The sequence below is a fragment of the Mobula birostris genome, chromosome 2 (genome assembly GCF_030028105.1).
Source record: "Mobula birostris isolate sMobBir1 chromosome 2, sMobBir1.hap1, whole genome shotgun sequence".
NCBI classification, from domain to species: domain Eukaryota; kingdom Metazoa; phylum Chordata; class Chondrichthyes; order Myliobatiformes; family Myliobatidae; genus Mobula; species Mobula birostris.
This window is the reverse complement of record NC_092371.1, coordinates 207,551,410-207,571,121: the sequence shown is the minus strand read 5'-3', so window position 1 is coordinate 207,571,121 and position 19,712 is coordinate 207,551,410. Positions and strand designations below refer to the sequence as shown.

At 38.6% G+C, this 19,712-nt stretch overlaps 1 protein-coding gene across 1 annotated transcript in view; it reads left to right on the top strand.

The window, feature by feature from the left end:
* cimip2c (ciliary microtubule inner protein 2C) overlaps window positions 1-13,535 on the top strand; it is a 31,993-nt gene extending 18,458 nt beyond the window's left edge. The window contains exons 4-5 of the mRNA XM_072278832.1: window positions 11,835-11,978; window positions 13,358-13,535. Coding sequence (XP_072134933.1) covers window positions 11,835-11,978; window positions 13,358-13,481 — 268 coding nt within the window. The 3' untranslated portion in view covers window positions 13,482-13,535. The remainder of the gene's footprint in view (window positions 1-11,834; window positions 11,979-13,357) is intronic.
* The last annotated feature ends 6,177 nt before the right edge of the window (window positions 13,536-19,712 follow it).

The following is a 19,712-nucleotide window of genomic DNA, read 5'->3' as shown; positions in this document are numbered from 1 at the left end:
ATGCGTACAGGAAGATGGAAAATACCAATGCACGCAGGAGTCTGATCTTGTACCTCATGGTGATGTTGCTGTCCCTCCATATTGTCTTGAGTTTGGATAGTGCAGTCATTGCCTGTGTGGTTCTTGCCAGAACTTCTGGTCTTGATCCTTCATCACTGATAATTGCCCCCAGGTATTTGAACTGCTGCACTGTCTCAGTTTCTGATCATGGACCGAGATGTCTTTTGTGATGGCACCATTGGCATTTGCCATGAGCTTGGTTTTCATCAGTATTTGGATATTAAACAGTTTTAGCAAATTGACATTTTGTTAATAACCATTTAAATGACTGGCACCTTTTACCAAATGATCAACATTCTCTCACCTCCATTCATTCCTCTGTTCTAACATCTTGCTTTTTAAACTACGTTGCATTATATGCTTGTTATCTACCTGTATGTAGGCAATTGTTGTCATTTAAACACATTGCTTGACATTATCAGCTGACTTTACATGACAAGAAGCAATTTTCTTTCATACACTGTAAAGACCAAGGTTCAAACAGATTACTGAACTCCAACAAATGCTGTTAATTGAGCTAAAGCAGTTTGTAACTTCCATGCTATTTTTAAAGAAAACACGTCATTTTCATCTACATGCCAGAACTTTTTGCTATTAATCAGCTTTAAAATAGGCAAACTGTACTTGATCAAATGCATTCTAAAAACGGTTATAACATTTAATTTTTTTTATATGTAAGTGCTTGAATTGTTTTAAAAACTAGAAAAATATGCCCATATATTTCCTAAAAAATACATTATATAGGAAACATCTAATTGGCAGTGTTGAAATTCAGTATAATTCAGTATAATTTCAACTCCTCAGAAAATAAAACAACTCATCTTGTTGACTTGACAGGAGGCAAAGAGTGGGAATAAAGAGGTCCTTTTCTGATTGGTTCATGACTAATGGTGTTCTGCAGGGATCAGTGTTGGGACTGTTCCTATTCAAATAATATGACAATGATTTGGTTGAGCTGAATTGATTATTATTTGGCCAAGCGTGTGGACAATATGTTGAGGAAGAAGGGAGGCTGCAGAAGGATTTAGACAGATTTGGAGAATGGACAAAGTAGTGGCATATGGAATATAGTGTAGGGAAATGGATGGTCATGCACTTTGGTAGAAGGAATAAAGGCATTGAGTACTTTCTAAATGGGGAGTAAATTTGTAAATCAGGTGCAAAATGACTTGGGAGTGCTCATGCTGGATTTGCTAAATATTAACTTGCAGGTTGAATCTGTGGTAAGGAAGGCAAATGCAATGTTAGCATTCATTTCAAGAGGACTATAATATAAAAGCAAGGATGTAATTCAAAACACATGAGATTCTGCAGGTGCTACCTAGATAGAATATGAGATGTTGTTTCTACAACCTGAGAGTGGCCTCATCATAACAGAAGAGGAGAGAATGTTCTGACATGTTGGAATGGGAATAAGGGTTTGAATTAAAATGGCTGGCCATTGGGAAATCTGGCTTTCTGCAGATGGAAGAATGGGAGACTCAACAAAGCAGTTCCCCTTTCTATGTCGGATCTCACCAATGTGGGGGAGTCCATATCAGGTGTATTGGATACAGTAGACAATCCCAACAGATTCGTAGGTGAAGTGTTACCTCAGCTGGAAGGACCTTTCGGGACCCTGACTGGCAGTGAGAGAGGAGATGAATGAGCAGTTATTGCACTTCTGCTTGCAGGGATAAGTGCCAGGATACGGGGGAGAGACAAATGGAAAAGGGAATCACGGAGGGATTGATCCCTGTGGAAGGCGGAGAGTGGTGGTGGTGGGGGGGGGAGGAGGAGGTAAATATCTGTTTGTGATAGGGTCCTGTTGAAGATGGTGGAAGTTGGGGAGAATGACATGTCTGATGCAGAGTTCATGGGGTGGTACATGAGGACAAATGGAACTGTATCCGTGTTAAGGCAGTGGGAAGATGGGGTGAGCATGGAAGTCCAGGAAATGGAGGAGATGTGGGTGAGACCAGCTTCAATGGTGGAGGAAGTGAAACCTCATTCATAGAAGAAGGAGGAAATCTCTGAGGTGCTGGACAAGAAAGCCTCATCCTAGCAACAGATGCGGCAGAAACAAAGGCACTGAGACAAGGGAATGGAACCATAAAACCATAGAACATTACAGCACAGAACAGGCCTTTTGGCCCTCCTTGGCTGTGCCAAACCATTTTTCTGCCTAGTCTCACTGACCTGCACCTGGACAATATCCCTCCATACACCCCTCATCCATGTACCTGTCCAAGTTTTTCTTAAATGTTAAAAGTGATCCCGCATTTACCCCTTCATCTGGCAGCTCATTCCACACTACCACCACTTTCTGTGTGAAAAAGTCCCCCCCTAATGTTCCCCTTAAACTTTTCCCCCTTCACCTTTAACCCATGTCCTCTGTTTTTTTTCTCCCTTTGCCTCAGTGGAAAAAGCCTGCTTGCATTCACTCTATCTATACCTATCATAATTTTACATACCTCTATCAAATCTCCCTTCATTTCTCTACGCTCCAGGGAATAAAGTCCTAACCTATTCAACCTTTCTCTGTAACTGAGTTTCTCAAGTCCCGGCAACATCCTTGTAAACCTTCTCTGCACTCTTTCAACCTTATTTATATCCTTCCTGTAATTTGGTGACCAAAACTGCACACAATACTCCAAATTCAGCCTCACCAATGCCTTATACAACCTCACCATAACACTCCAACTCTTATACTCAATACTTTGGTTTATAAAGGCCAATGTACCAAAAGCTCTCTTTACGACCCTATCTACCTGTGACACCACTTTTAGGGAATTTTGTATCTGTATTCCCAGATCCCTCTGTTCTACTGCACTCCTCAGTGCCTTACCATTTACCCTGTATGTTCTACCTTGGTTTGTCCTCCCAAAGTGCAATACCTCACACTTGTCTGCATTAAACTCCATCTGCCATTTTTCAGCTCATTTTACCAGCAGGTCCAAATCCCTCTGCAAGCTTTGAAAACCTTCCTTATTGTCCACTACACCTCCAATCTTTTTATTATCAACAAATTTGCTGATCCAATTTACCACATTATCATCCAGATTATTGATATAGATGACAAATAACAATGGACCCAGCACTGATACCTGTGGCACACCACTAGTTACAGGCCTCCACTCAGAGAAGCAATCCTCCACTACCACTCTCTGGCTTCTTCCATTGAGCCAATATCTAATCTAATTTACTACCTCTCCATGTGTACCTAGCAACTGAATCTTCCCAACTAACCTCTCATTCGGGACCTTGTCAAAGGCCTTACTGAAGTCCATGTAGACAACATCCACTGCCTTCCCTTCATCCAATTTCCTGGTAACCTCCTCAATAAACTCTAATAGATTGGTTAAACATGACCTACCACGCACAAAGCCATGTTGACTCTTCCTAATAAGTCCCTGTCTGTCCAAATACTTGTAGATCCTATTTCTTAGTACTCCTTCCAATAATTTACCTACTACCGACATCAAATTTACTGGCCTATAATTTCCCGGCTTACTTTTAGAGCCTTTTTTAAACAACAGAACAACGAGCTATCCCCCAATCCTTCGACACCTCACCCGTAGATACTGACATTTCAAATACATCTGCCAGGGCCCCTGCAATTTCATCACTAGTCTCCTTCAAGGTCTGAGGGAGTACCCTGTCAGGTTCTGGGGATTTATCTACTCTAATTTGCCTCAAGATAGCAAGTACCTTCTCCTCTTCAATCTGTATAGGTTCCATGACCTCACTTATTTGCCTTATTTCCATCGAATAGCAGTTTTACAGGTGATGGTGGGAAGAGGATGTTATGCTGAGGGTTTATGAGGCATTTTTCAGACTGCTCTTGGAGTATTGTGAGCAGTTTTGGGCACCTTATCTGGGAAAAAAAGTGCTGGCTTTGGAGAGTGTCCAGAAGCAGTTCACGAGAATGATCCTGGGAATGAAAGGTTTAACGTATCAGGAGTATTTGGCAGCTCTGGGCCTATGCTCACTGGTGTTTAGAAAAATGTGGAGGGATCTCGTTGAAACCTATCACATATTGGAAGGTCTAGATAGAGTGGAGGTGGAGAAAATGTTTCCTTTGTGGAGGTGTTTAAGACCAGAGGGCATAACCTCAGAGTAGAAGGATGTCACTTTAGAAGAGAGATGAGGAGGAATGTTTAGCTCGAGTGTGGTAAATCTATGGAAATCTTTGCCACCGACAGCTTTGGAGGCCAAGTCATTGGCTATACTTAAAGCAGAAGTTGATAGTTTCTTGATTATTAAAGGTGTCAAAGGTTACGGGAATAGGGCAGGAGAATGGGGTTGAGAGGGATAATAAATCAGCTATGATGGAATGACAGACAGATTCGATGGGCTGAATAGACTAATTCTATTCCTATGTCTTATGGTAGTGCAAGATCTAGTTCCATTTTATGCTTGAGCTAATAGTCTCAAGTAACATTTGTGCTGTACAGTTGAGAGATAATGTCTATCTCCAGTTTGGTCAGTTTTCCTTGGCTATTCAACATTGCTGCAGTCACATCAGTATCTTGAATTAACCATTGTACCGGCCACATAAATACAACCTTTACAAGGAAAATTAGATACTCAGCAACCCGAGTTACTTTTTGCCCCCAAAGCTTTATACTACATCAGCAGTTAAAATTCTGCATTTGCCTAAGGAGATGAGTGCAGTTCCATAAAACACTGGATTTTCGTTAATTCGGACAAATCTAGCGGTACATTTTGGCCCAATTACGTGGCTGCTCCAATTAGCTGGTTTTATGGAAATAGTTAAAGAAGGTATAAAAAAAGTCAAAATACCCTTTAACTGAGTAACAAATTATCTATTTAAATGAAGTACAGAACAAGTGAGAACATGTCATTGCTACTACAGTACTATAAAAACTCTGCAGTTCCTAGTCATTGATGGATGTATGCTCTCGTGTATGGGGTGTCCAGGGAGGGGTTGCTTCTCTGGTGAAGGGGCTCGTGTTGTCTGTTCTGGGGCAGCTCGCTCACCTTTGGTCCCCACCTGACACTCAGTTCTCACCTGTGGCTCCAAGTAGCTGTTTGCATGTGATAGCGGCTGTACCCCTGTTTGCTGCTTTGACAGGCAGTCTAAACCAGGGAAGGGTAGCTGGCAGGCCTCATACCCTAGTAAAATAAGGACATACCTGTCCTAGCATGTGAAGTCAGTTCCGGCGGACTGGGTGGATTAGTTCATCCGTGAGATGCATTCGGCAACAAGGTGGTTCTGCAGTGCTCCATAGAGAGCAAAGGACAGGACAAGGTATAGAGGTTATCCACGGCAACCAAGGAAGACCCCAGTTTGTGATGACCATTTGTACCACTGGACCTGGACTTCTGAGGTTGAGAGGGTGGAACTGCCCCAGTGTGATGGCTTTTCCACTTTAAAACTCTCCCGCACATTTCCTATCATCATTAGATGCGACAGACAACCAACATGCTGCTGTGTACTTTTGATTGACTGTCAATGAACAAAATGGGTGCTTTTAAATGACTGTCTTCATTCAATGCTTTCAATGATTACATCCTATATATCTCCATTTTCATTGTAACATTCAAGATGATTGGTGATGTCTTCAAATTCTTCGCAGTTCCTAACTTGAAGTCGTGAAATTGTTTCATTTTCACTTCTGGCCGTCTCTGGCATTTCTGAATGCTTGAAACTGCAGTGAGCAAAATAATTCTAAGTTGTCTTGCTTATTTCTCAACAACTGTCAGTGACAAAATTCAATGGTTTTGAACACAAACACATGTAACTGATACTACTTGCAAACTGTTTGCTCTAAACACAATGTAGCATGTAATGGCCACAGAACTTCATGCACCTGATGCTAGTTAGAAACTGTTTGGCAGCAGCCTGTCTGAATTAAGTGGCATAGTGCTCCAAATAAATGAAGGGAATACTTGTTTTTTTCTCAATTAGTTTTTGTTCTTTAAGCATTGACCCAAATAAGCATCTGCCCTGATTAACTGATGGACCAATTAACCGGAATCCGCTGTATATGAATTCAGCACCACTCTGTATATAGTAGCCTCCTTGCTTGGCAATCAAATATCTTGAATACTCTCTCCCACCACTGCACAACACAGCAGCTGTGTCTATGCTTTATAAGGTGCACTGCAGGTGTTTGCCAAAGGTTTTCACTGTCAGTATTTTCACCAAAAAGGCTGCAACCTCTTAAAGTGATGGCTCATCACTAGTTTTCAAAGGATTTTCCAATAAATACCAGCAATACCCAAATCCCATGAAGAAATAAAATAAGGGTTTACATCTCATTTCCAGTGTTGGTTTGTCTTCTCTCTCTTATCATCATTCTTTATCTTGTACATACACTCCTCCAGCCAGAGCAGCTTTCACTACCTTCTTTAGAAAGCACCAGTAATATTTCTTGATCACTTTAACCTGCTGACAATCTACCTTGTTATGACCTTGTACTTTATTGTTTAGCTACACTGCACTTTCTCTGCAGCTTTTATACTTTGTTATTGTTTTCCTTTGTTCTACCTCAATGTACTGTGTAATAATTTGATCTGTATGAACAATATGCAAGACAACCTTTTCACTATGTCTTAGCACATGTGAGAATAACAAAGCAATACCAATACCTTGGTTTGCTTCTCCTTGCACTCCCTTTTAACTTAAAACATGCTTATTTTCCACTCTGGTACTGAGAAATTATTGATCTAATCCTGCTTCTTTCCCCATTTGTGTCTCCTGAGCAGTTCTAGTATTTCATTTTTATTTCAGATTTCCAGGATCTGCAATGATTTTTTATTATACACTATTTAATAAAGTGCTTTAACATGCATAACTTGCCTTTATTTTTATGCATTTCTGCAGGTAGCTTACTCCACACAACACACCAGAAATCTGTAATAAAACCAAGCTTCAGAGATCTGGGAGAAAAAGAGGACTTTCAGGGCAGATAATATTTACAGATCTGAGGAATGATTGACTTTTGAAATTCAATTTATTTTTTCTAGTTTTTAATCTATATGGTTTTAATTTTTATCCAAGTCCTAATTTCATTTTAAAGAGGTCTAATTTTAAGTGACTATATGATTGTTAAGCAGAAGTAATTTTGTAAATGACTATACTTAAGTTGCTCTGTGCTTTATTTAATACCTGCCAAATCACTGAACTGAAGATAAATCTTCAACTGCTGCTTTGGCATCCAATATGGTTGAAAGTTGTAACCATTTATCTTCTCGTTAGTAAGAAAAAAAGAGTTAATTTTATCCTAAAGCTTGAGTTCTCTAATGGTCAATTAACATTTATGTTTAACGGAAAGTGATGTTTCACCAGATGCATTTTTCTCTTACTATCAATATGTGTCACCTCTCAGGAAGTATGCCAAAGCAGCTGAGACAATAATTTAATTGTTACTTTATGTTTACTGCCAAGTAAAATACACTGTGATTTAAAACATGCCTCTTATTATTGGCTTATGTTTATGAGGATGTTTAGTTCCTTGGAGTTACATGTTATTTGAACATTTGTCTTCAAACTGGAAAGTTTCTAGCTTCCCATTGATGACCAAAGTCTAAAAGGTTGCCAATCCTCCTGGATTGTTATGGCATCTCTAAGATTTGTAGATTAATCCGAGGATTCTGCAGGGAGTACCCCAGGATAAAAAAAAACATAAGTGCATTGAAAGGAAATTATGAATTACAAAAAAAATTTCTGGCGATGGGAATATCTCCTGGAGTATTGAAGAGTCTGGTCATCTTTCCAGCTGTTATGAGAATGGATGGTTGGGCAACAAATACCGGGAAAATGCTGTAAGAGTTGGAGTCTTTGTATAAATCCAGCCAAGGCTGACAACTCCACTTGTTAACAGTGTGGAGAAGCCAAGCTTGCAGTGCGTCATAACATCAGTTAAATAATTGTTTTTTTTTTACAGTAGATGGAAGGCAAATTCTGATGTCTAATAGAATTAGCTGGAAATTAGACTTCATACATCTTTTAATGAGTACACAATGAATCCAAGTCAAAATCAAGTTACCAACATCATGCATCTCAAGGATACTGAGCCGAGACCCTGGCAACCCCTAAAAATGTGTTCTCCATACTTAACCTTATCCCTTTTAAGCAAGACATATAAACGGTAGTGGTGAGGATCCTTCAGCAACATGTGCAATACCTATCACTTGAAAGTTCGATCCTTAACATAAACATACTTAAAAACACTTCCAGTGAGGACCGGATGAGCAAGGATGTCTACGGTTGCTCCCACAGTTAACTAAGCTCATTTGAACTGCTACTGGTTGAGAAGAACGACAATATTATTGAACATAAATAAATAGGTTGTCAGTGGGCTCTGACAAAAATCACCACAAAAAATGCTTCAAAATGCCTCGGATCAGTCCAGATGGACTGGGATAATTCCAATTGTTTTCTTAGTTTTAAACCACAGTAGTAAGTTCAAGAGGTCAAATGTCCACCAGCTGAGCACTGCATACACTAAGCAATTATAATGATAAGTACACAATATGTAATATCACACCAGGTGCATTTGAAACTTTGAGCTTTAAATTCTGCGGCATTTATTTGTTTGGATAATGTTGCGATAGGGAGTAAAATGACAGAGAACAAAACCTTAAAGCAGAGCTTGAGAGAAGAAAGCAACAAGCAAGACCAGCAGAATACTAAAGTTGGAAAACTTTAGGAACAGAGTTACTTTTCTGTGGTAGGATTGTGGAGCTTCTCCCTTGTCTGAGCAGAAATATTGCAGAAAGATGGACCTCCAAAAAATGCCAAAGTGGGATGCATAGAAAACCTAATACTTTGTGAACCTATTCATACACAAACTAGATGAAGGAGCATCAGCAAATAAGATATTTTCTTTCAAAAATTAGAAGCAATTTATAGTTGCATTTACTATTTAGTTAACACAATTGTGATATGAAATTTGGGCCTATGACATAGGGCAAACCTGTCCAGAATGTGCATTATGTACTTTCAATATTATGAGGCAGTGCTGATGTGATGTACAGTCCAACTGGAAGCTTCAGGAACATTGATGCTGCCCTAATGAATATCGCTAGGTTAATGAACACGGAGCCTCTGCCCAATCCCAGGATAGTTAATAGAAAATCCATTTTGTGTGGAGAGGGTTTGCTCAAAATCAAGGAGACAGCGAAAAAAGGACGTGAATCAGAAACAGTGAGAGAGCGCCAAGCCTGGTTGATTCTCAGGCTTAGTTAATTTTATCCTTTTATTATTTTCCTATTTCCTCCATTCCTTGGTGACTCATCGCTTACAGGCCAACTGTTCTATATTTTGCAGCACAAAGAATTTTCTATGGCTGAAGATAATCTCAAAAAGCAGCTTAAATTCTGACCTGTAATGGGAATAGCTTGTGACATGCAAAGACAGAGTCCGGTGGTTGTAAGCAAAATGACAGCTACAAACACTTCTGGGATTTAGCTTAAAATGTGGAGCAGCATGGGCAAGAGAATGAATTGTATGCCCATTCTCATTTATTAAAGCAGACTTTTCTACGTGCTGTTTCTATAATTGTTCCTTCCTGTGTATGGGTGAAATTTCCAGGGAGACTAATTGAAGGTTACACATAAAGTATCATTTTGTGGTTATATTTTCACTCGTGTCTTTAACATCTCAATAATTTAAAAATGAAAATATTCAAGGCTTGATGGAAGTGTGAATATACAGTAGTTCTTTAAAAATGATCATTGAAGTTCAAAGGTTCAAAGATGGTGCCTGCGTACAACACAGTTCCAAATTAACCATCATTTATTTACATTAGTCAATAGCAACATGCAGTTCTGGAGGCTTTTCCCAGATTTGCTGGGCAACTTTTACAGATGCCATTTAACATTCAAAGAAGTAGGCAGATATGAATAATAAACACACAGTGCTTCTTTTTAGCCTGAGAGTGGAGCCTTTTTTAATGGAATGAAATGTACACTGGAACTGGATCAAAAAAATTAGAAATTGGTGTGTATGTGCTTCTATAAATATTATTTTAGATTGTTTTTATCTGCATGTCTCAATACAGCGGAAATTCCACCTGCAGAAGTGGATAGAAGAGAAGGTGAAACAATTACTTTTACATAATACTCTGCTTTGATTTTTAGATGATCTGTGGAAGATTCAGTTTGTTTTCCAAGTACTTTTATTAATGCTTGAGAAAATAGTTTATATATTCGATAAGGTATTTGATAAGTTTCTTCCCCAGGCCATTAGGCTTCTGAGCTCCTCACCACATCGTTTTCGAAGTGTTACTGGTTAACTTGTTTTGTATTCATATTTAATATTAATGCACTTTAGTTTGTTATTTTTGTGTGATTCATCTATAGATTTTATTCATAAATTATCGTGTGTAATGTGTGCTATGTATACTACTCTACACTCTGGTTCGGAGAAATGCTGCCTTGTTTCCACATACCTTATTTGGTTATATATGTTATATACATGTATATAGTGAAATGACAATAAACTTGACTTGACTTCAGTCCAAAAGACTGAAGTAGGGTAAATACTGAAAGGCTTTTGGAATTATTGAAGGTGCTTCAATTTTATTCGCAGTAAAATACGACTTCCATGGTCAGTGTCTGCCCCCGGACTGAACGGGGAGGGGCAAGGCAAAACACCTTTATTCAGGGCTCTGTGGGAGGAGCCACAGGGGCAGCCAGCAGAGGGGCGTGTCCAGACAGTTAACCCAGTTACAAAATATATATGGTTTACCACAGTGTGTTTATAACAATTGACACATTAATGGCCTGTTAATTTATGTAAGGACATAGCTAGACACTTACAGAATCAATTAACTGTGATATCAGCAGACATTAAAATCTGCCCATTGCATTGCATTCCAAAACATTTTCTGTTTATGTTCCTTACTTCCCACCTCTATCTTGAAGCTGTTCCATACAAGTTAAAAATAAAGCATCATTGTCTTAATCAATTTGACATCACACTGTTGACTTGTACCAATTACATGAAATGGCAGGGGAACTCAAGTGATACTTAATTTTTGTCAATAAAATTTGTATTCATCTCCCAAAATTAACACTTCAAGATGCTAAACTCTAGCTTCAATTCAACTATGTTTGAAACCACAGAGAAAACACAAAATCTGTCCAAAAACTGGATTTAAGGGAATTACAATGTGGAAGAGGCTTCCATAGGTTGAGAGGCACTGTGTTTCCTGAGATTCAGTCTAGCATCAAGCGAAGAAGATTAGAGATGTGCATGAGCACAGATTTACAGGTTATTAATCTTGGTTTGCAGGTTAAAAACTTTTATATTATGCAATATGTTAAAATCTGTTTGGTAAACTTGGCAGATTTTTGTTACAAAGGATAAACTGATTCACCAATGCCATCTAGTGGAATAGAGTATGAAAATACTCAAGGATTTGCAAATGCTTGAAGTCAGCATGTCAGGTCGCAACTTTGGAAAGAAATACAGAGTTAATATTTCAGATCCTTTATCAAAGAGTCTTGCAACTGAAATATTGGCTAGTGGAATAGAGTTAAGTGGACAGAAAAGCCATCCAACATCTTTCCCCAATAAGCTTATCTCTTACAGATTCAAAGGATGTTAATTTTGCTATTTTGTTCCAGTAAAAATAATTTCTTTTATACATGCAATAAGGCTAAGATGTTGAGCTGTACAATAATGACCCAGTGAATTAAATGAAACTGATTTACGGAAATAAAGTTATGTCCATTGAGATATCAAGAGAAAAGTGAAGATAATAAACAGGCATTGGGAAAAAAAGAACTAACTCTTATTGTGAACAATCTTCAAACAGCCAACAAGACAAAGATGATTGCCCTTCTCCTAACTACATTTCGTGGCCACGGGCGTGCTTAGAAAGTCTCTGCAAAGATAATTTGGAAGCTGCTGTGTGCATCTCTCCTAGAGGAGATACACGTGTTGCCATGAACAAACCCCCGTGAGTAGCATTGCTAGTATTGAGTTGAATTGAATTGACTTTATTACTTACATCCTTCATATACATGAGTAAAAATCTTTATGTTATGTCTCCGTCTAAATGTGCAATGTCAAGGATCAGAGTAATAAGCTTCGTTTTAATATCCAGCAGGTACCCTTAACATAGAAATGAGATGGACTAACTTATTTTTAAGAACAGCAATTGTTTAGGTATCAGATACAATCACCATATCCTCAAGCTAAGGAAGCACAATGTCCAGGTGACAGTGGACAGTGATTGTTTCAGCAAGAACACCTCAGATAATTACAATAATTATAACAATCTCAGCATATCCCACCCAAAACACTGTCAGTGCACCTGAAAACCATGTAATCTCCCAGAAGAGGTGAATAAACATGTCAGAATTCAAGTTGATGAAGGAAAACACCCATCTGACTCACTCAGATGATGATAATTAGCGTGGGGGACTACTTGACTAGTTGGCAGAACGCAGTTTCTAACTTTCCAATGAACATTGCAAATTTACTGCAAAAGTTAATAACAGCCCGAGGAGTTTATATCATGACCCGAATCATTGGCTGTCTATTTCCCTCCATGAACCCTTCCTGACCTGCTGAGTTCATCTTGTTACTACTAATTCCAGCATCTGCAGTGCCACAATTATTGAGCTTTATTATTCGAAGTCAACTCCCACCTACCGCACTTCTCTCTTTTCCCCTCGTTCCTCCCCCTTCCTTCTGATCTTCTGGTGATCCCATTTTTATCTCTCTTCCAATTCCAGTCTCCCCTCCATTATTGTCCCTTTCCCCCTTATGGCTCCATCCAGCCACTTCACACACAGGTTCTCTGCCCCCACCCTATATTGGTTCCAACTATCATTCACCTCTCATTGCCTCCCATTCACATCTCCTTATCTGAATCCAGCATTAATAGCTCTTCGTGTTCTTGCTCATCTCCCTCCAGCAGTGTCCCCATCTTCATACTTTACTCCTCCCACCTAGTTCCATCTGTTAATCTTAATCCTCTACCTCAATCTATCATTCCCCAGCCAGAGTCTTCTAACTCCACGCTTGCTGTCCTCCCTTACCTGGCATCATCTGCCTGCTGCACCCCTGCATAGTCCACCTGAAATCCTGAAAAACAAGCATGGTCCAGGTTAGGCCAAGTATTAGTTGTCGCACTGCATGATGAACTTTGCTAACTAGTGTATTTTCTGAAAAACAATTGTGCTGTTTAATGTTTAAAAATGTTCAAAGGAAAGCAGAACACTTATTAAACAAGGAAACACGAGATACACAAGCTCTATTCAACTTTCAGCAATATTAGAGAAAATGCTTTGACTTGAAACGCTGCTTCCTTAACTCGTTTATTTCTTGCAGATATCTGCATTGTCCAGAATTGGATAAGGGGATGCTCTTTGGTGGTATTGGCCCAACGTCACCACTACGACACAGTCCCCAGAAGGTTACTGACTACCAAGCAGGATACGATCAAACAACATAACTTTTGTGAAGACAAATAACTGACTGCAAGAAATAAAAATTTCCGTTTTAACTAGTTTAGAGCCTGAATTGTAATAAAAAGGTGCACATATTCCTTACTTTTGTCTTTTTCTCCTCTGAGCCGTAGGGAATGAATGGTTCATAATGTGGTAGCAATCATTTTATACTGCTTCTTCCGACCCTGATAATTGCCCATTTACAAACTAAGTCAATAAATCAAGTGAGAAATGGGAGAAAATGGAGAAAGTGATATCAGAGCAATTTTATCAGATCAAGTATTTTTCCATTTCCATCCTAATGGCATTTTGTCCTCATATCAACTCAACTACCCTGGTCAAGATAACCCATATCAGCACTGTAGGAGCAAACTAAAAGGGTGCACGGAGTTGGTGTTGAAAATAACAGACAATTTATTAAAATTTATTAAAAACTGGTGTGCAGCAGGAGAACAGTCAAAACTGATCTGCCTGAACATGAGTTTGGTACGGTTTTTCCTGTATATTCTCAGTTGACAGGATTACTAGTAAAACTACATTTTGATAACAGAAAGCTCTAAAAATACTTAAGTAACAGAGTAGGTACTGAGTGCAGAATAAAATATATCCACATTTTAAAAGGAATCCAGTTTTCTATTACAGCAATGGGTGTACACTATAACACAAGTTCCCAAAACTTGGGTGTCATCACTGCTGTATTTCATGTCTGTTTATCTAGGCTTTGTTGGTGGCTCCCTGTTACCACATGAGCACAATCCATATTCCTATTTACTAGTTATTAGCTTTTACTATTCTTTTTCCCCTACACCAAGCACAATAAAGGTTAAGATGCAAAACAATCTTTCCCTGAAAATTGGCAAGCTAATGGGGAGAACACATGGCCATTCTTAACACTTCAATCCTGTCCTAAGTTAAGGAGAAAGATCACTGTTACTGGTTAAATACAGAAAAAAAATTAGGATTAAATCAGAATGATATGGATTAAAAGAACCGAGACAGATTCAAACGATGTGAATGCACAGTGAATGCTTGAGATACTAATTACTTTTGGGATACAACACAATAGCACAATTAGTATGTACCTTGGATTTGTGCATGATTGGTGGTAAATGTTCCAGTTGGAAAATACTCAATGGGGATAAAATAGCACAACATTCTGATGTTTCTATGAAAGATGACAGTATAATAGAGCAAAGAGGAAGGTGGAAATTCTACATTTAGATCAAAATGGTCAGTTTTGGCTTTTCTTTTGGACAGCAGAAAGCATATAGATGTAAGACTTCTACAGACAAATTAGAAGAAAATGTAGAGTTGGACGACAATACACTCAGTTGCTCAAAACTTTGGAAATTGGCCACGTAGCAGTAATAGAGGGAAAAAAAAACACAAAACCAACATTTCAGATTAATCAGTAAATGACATTCTGTTGAAACAGATAGAAAAGGGAAGCAAGAAATAAAAAGGACAAAAATAGTGTGGAAGGCAATCATATAATATATAAACAGCAGAATCATTTCCAATATTTCTGTGAAAAGGTGGTTGTCGTAAGGTATAAAAGTGTTGAATTTGATGTCCAGAAGTTTGCAGTGTGTCTTCCTTAAAGGTGTGTGTTGACAGCTTTATTGTGAAGAAGACCAAGGAGAGGAGTTAGTGTAGAGGAGGATGAAAGTGGTAGATGTCTAGAAGCTTGAAGACATACAGTACATGTAGATTTATGTCCAAAATACTGATGATTGTCTTTTCTGGACAGCATTCCCTTTTCATTGATCTGGCCAGTATTTAAATCTGCTTGATGAATGTAGGCTACAATGGAAAACAGTGCTGGATCTGGTTCTAAAATAAGTGAAATAGTAAGGAATACAAAAACTGATAACAATAGAATAGTTTGGTCTAACATAAAGAAAAGATCATAGAATCATGCAGCACAAAAACAGACCATTTGGCCTATCTTGTCCATGCTGACATGATGATTTTCTATGTGAATTTCAATTGCTTGCGTTAGGAAATATCCTTTTACACCTTATTTACTAAACAGCTGTTCAGATGTGTTTTATGTGTTGTACGTGTATTTTCTTAAAGACAGAAGTGATTAGAGCAAAAGATATTATTGAGGCACAAAGTAAAATTGAGTAGAGAGCCAAACAAAGAAAAAGTACAAATAGGTGAGTTTTGTGGCAAATTATTTTTTATGGTTAAATGCCAAGTGCCAAAGATGGTGTAATCAATGGAGAGACTTTCAACACGTTAGGCACAGAATGCTGAATACAGGAGCTTCAGTAGTTGGGAGCAGAGAATACAATAATACTGGAGTGAGAAATAAAAGCTTCAGAGACTAGGAAGGAGAGTGTTGTGAAGACATTTAAACACAAAGGAGATCCTAGTTTACAGATCTTAAGATCTAAAGTAGCGAATTACTTCTGGCCTCGAGCAAGATGTATTTGATGAAGGACAGGATTCAGAGTTTTAAGCAACTTTGGTTTACAGAAGATAAAAGATGGACGACTAGCTAGATTAATGCTGCAATCATCAAGCAGAGGTGATTTGGAGAGTGTCTCTCCAGCTGCAAATAGAAGTGAACGCTACCACAACATGAAGTTGTGATACTACTCCCATGCTCAGTTGTTTCTGAGGCACATTTACAGCATTGGTCTGTGCTTGTATTAAATGAATATGAGGTCTCATATTTGCAAGGCAGAAAATCACTGTCACATTCAGTTTGGAAATGAGACATCAATGTGTTAGAGCTTTCTATGGGTGCAATTGTGAATGACACCACATTAATATCAACCAATGATCTAACTCATGCAAAGCTGTAGCCAGGCCACAAAATAATAATTTCGGAGAGCTGTTATAAAAGTAGCCATTATTGCTGCATCTAAGCAGGCTATTGTATCTATACTGTTAGAATGAGAAGGAGAAGTAATGCCCTTTAGATCACCGTTAACTCTTGTATATTTTTTGGATCAACTGAGAAAGGACCTAATACCAAAAGGACTGGAGAATTGAACGTTTACTATCTTCACCTTCAAGAGAAGTGTACTTCAGCACAACAAAGGACAAAATGTAAAGAAAATCATTTGTACCATAGCCCCAACTAATGATATTAGTTTCCAGTTTAGGATTAATCCATACTTGGTAGCCTCCACAAGAAATAGATTGGCACAATAGCGTAGTAGTTAGCATAGCACTTTACAGCATCAGCAATTGGAAGAGTGGGGTTCATTTCCCACCAATGTCTGTGAGGAGTTGGTATGTTCTCTGCATGCCTGCATGGGTTTCCTCTGGGTGTTCCAGATTCTATCCACATTGCAAACTTAGGATCAGTAAGCTGTGCACGCTATGTTGACTCTGGAAGCGTAGCAACACTTTCAAGCTGCCTTCAGCATATCCTCAGGCTGCGTTAGTCATTGACAGAAACAACTTATTTCACTGTATGTTTCAATCAATGTGTAACAAATGAAGCTAATCTTTATAATCTATATCTTTAAATGGCTAGCTTTGGACAAGAGACCTTCGCTAAACTCAATTTGTCCATTAGACACCTGCTCCCTCAACCCTTTTCCTCACTAAGTTGCTGACAACACAGCTTCCCTTTTTAGTGTCAAAAGTGCAACCACCTCACAAGTCTCATATGAAAACTTAGCTTGTTAGCCAACTTTACTAACAGCCATGGGACTCAGTGACGAAAAGGTCACCTTTCATAAACAATATGCATCTAGGATCGGGATGATTTGGGGTTCAGCCAAACAAGAAAGTTGTGATGTCCTGATTAAAGACACCTCAATTTGAGCTGATGCTGTGTAACACTGCCCATACACAATTGTCAGTTGGCATGGAATAACAGATTGTACACTGCATAAAAAATTATTAAGAAAACTTATTTACAAACTTAAGCTTTATGTAACAGTTAGTAGGGAAAAACCACATTGCAACAAAATAAAAACTTGGCATTTTTCCACAGAAAAGGCAAAAGGTAAATTGCAATTGACAATTATTCACTCTCCCAGGTTTAACACTTCCCTCCTCACTACTAAAACAATGACAAGCATCCGATCACACACAAAGTCAGAAAACAGGGAATTTGCAGGCTGACAGCTCCAGCAACAAAAAATCTACTCTTATGTCAAGTTCCTCTAAGTCTGCACACCCTTGTTCTGAAGATTTGCACCTAATTATCAATTGGTTTAATTTACTGACAATAGACTGCTCACCCTAAAGCTTTATCAGACTCATCCAGATATTCAAAATTAACCCCAGAGATAAAAAAAAACTGTGCCTCATTTTAGCCAACTGAAAATGTACATTGCTCCTCCAATCCTAACTTCTTTATTGCACAAGGAACTCACAACTCCTGTATTAGCCCAAATTCAAGCTATATGTTCTCTCTCCCTACTGTATGTCCAATAGACCTAAACTCACTTCAATTCTTTTATTGTAGAATAAATGTACTTGTCTTCACCATCTCAAGCTTAGCTTATCTACATGACTCACTGGACTCCCATTATATTCTTTGCTGCACTATGGCTGCCCCTCATTTCAGTGATGCAAAATACAAACACTGGTGAGGTCATCAGTCTTCCTCAATGCAAAACACCCCAAAGTTCAACAACTTCTGTCCACTGACAAAAGTTTTCTCCAATATTGTTTATGAGTATTTGACACCTTCCTGAGAAAAGTCTGTCTTGACTGAATCTAACATCAGGTCAGTGTCCCTTACAAACATGAAGTGACTTAAATTAAATTATGTGACAGTGTTTATGGCAGTATTACCCTCCTTGGATTTTCAATTCCTTTGACCCCTCTTTTCGATTAATGGTCCAATCACTCTCCTGCACTGTAGCTTCAAGGATACCACTTTTACCCATCCAATCACCTCATCTCTAGGATGCAACATTGTCTCCCAGGATACACTAACTCTGGCCCAAACATCTCACATGCAGGGGGGCACAATTTAATGATGGGGAACACCCCCAATGCACTAATGATAAATAGCTACAAACTTCCTACCATCTTTCAATCTCCTCACAACTGCCACAGTTCCCTTTTGAATGCTCAGTCTTGACAAGTCATTTCACCAACTAAAGTTTGGGATGAGAGAAAAGAGCATGGCACAGGTACTGCTGTGAGGTCCACTCTCTTCTATTAGTAGGATTTTTCTCTTCCTAGCTATTATTTGCAGTTAAACGAGATTACTCACAATCTTTTGCATCGTTGAGCCGAAGAAAGGTTTCCAGTTTCCACAATATAGCCAATACACCCCCACATTGCAGAAAGAGCACAGCTACTAATGATACCGTTATTCATGCTTGTCACTTTAAAAACTTGATTCACCAATAAATCATCTTGTTCATCGCTACCATTAATTTTAGTGCATTCTAAACTCTGCACCTAGGTTCAATCATCCATTCTTCCACTTACAGTCTTGTTAGATACAATTTTCATCCTTTTTGGTTAAATTCTTCCCCATTAACTTAATTCCTTCCAATCCAACAGCACTCCAAATTTTACTCTTGCTTCATGCAGCCTCCTTCCTTTGGCCCATTGTTAGTATTTATAACTTCAACACATTAGATCAGACTCAAAATTTTAAGTCCTATTATCACTACTCATTGCATTCTTCCTTGTCCAAGATTCTTTTTATCCTTTGTAATTTTGACAATGCAAACATCTGTATACTTGTAATATTTCAAAAATCTGCTGATTAAAATGCCTTTTTTGGTGATTACTTGCAGAAATTCTTGGTGTTAATAATTACATTATACCATGATAATTAAAAAAAAAACCTTGGAAAGAATTACAAAGAATGCACGACAGCGGCTATATTTCGTTGGAAGTTTGAAGAGACTTCCTACGTCACCAAAGACTTTTGCAAATTTCTACAGATGTACCATAGATAGCATTCTAACTGGTTACATCACTGTCTGGAATGGAGAGGCCTCTGCACAGGATTGGAAAAAGATGCAGAAAGCTGTAAACTCAGCCAGCTCCAACATGGGCACTAGTTTCCTCGGTATCAAGGACATCTTCAAATTGCGATGCCTCAAAAAGGCAGCATCCATCATTAAGGAGTCCCATCATCCAGAACATGCCCTCTTCACAGGTACAGAAGTCTGAAGACACATATCCAATGTTTCAAGAATTCCTCCCCTCCAGCATTGGATTTCTAAATGGACGATAAACCCATGTACCATTTGTACATTACCTTATTAATTGGCTCTCTTTTTGCACTATTTATT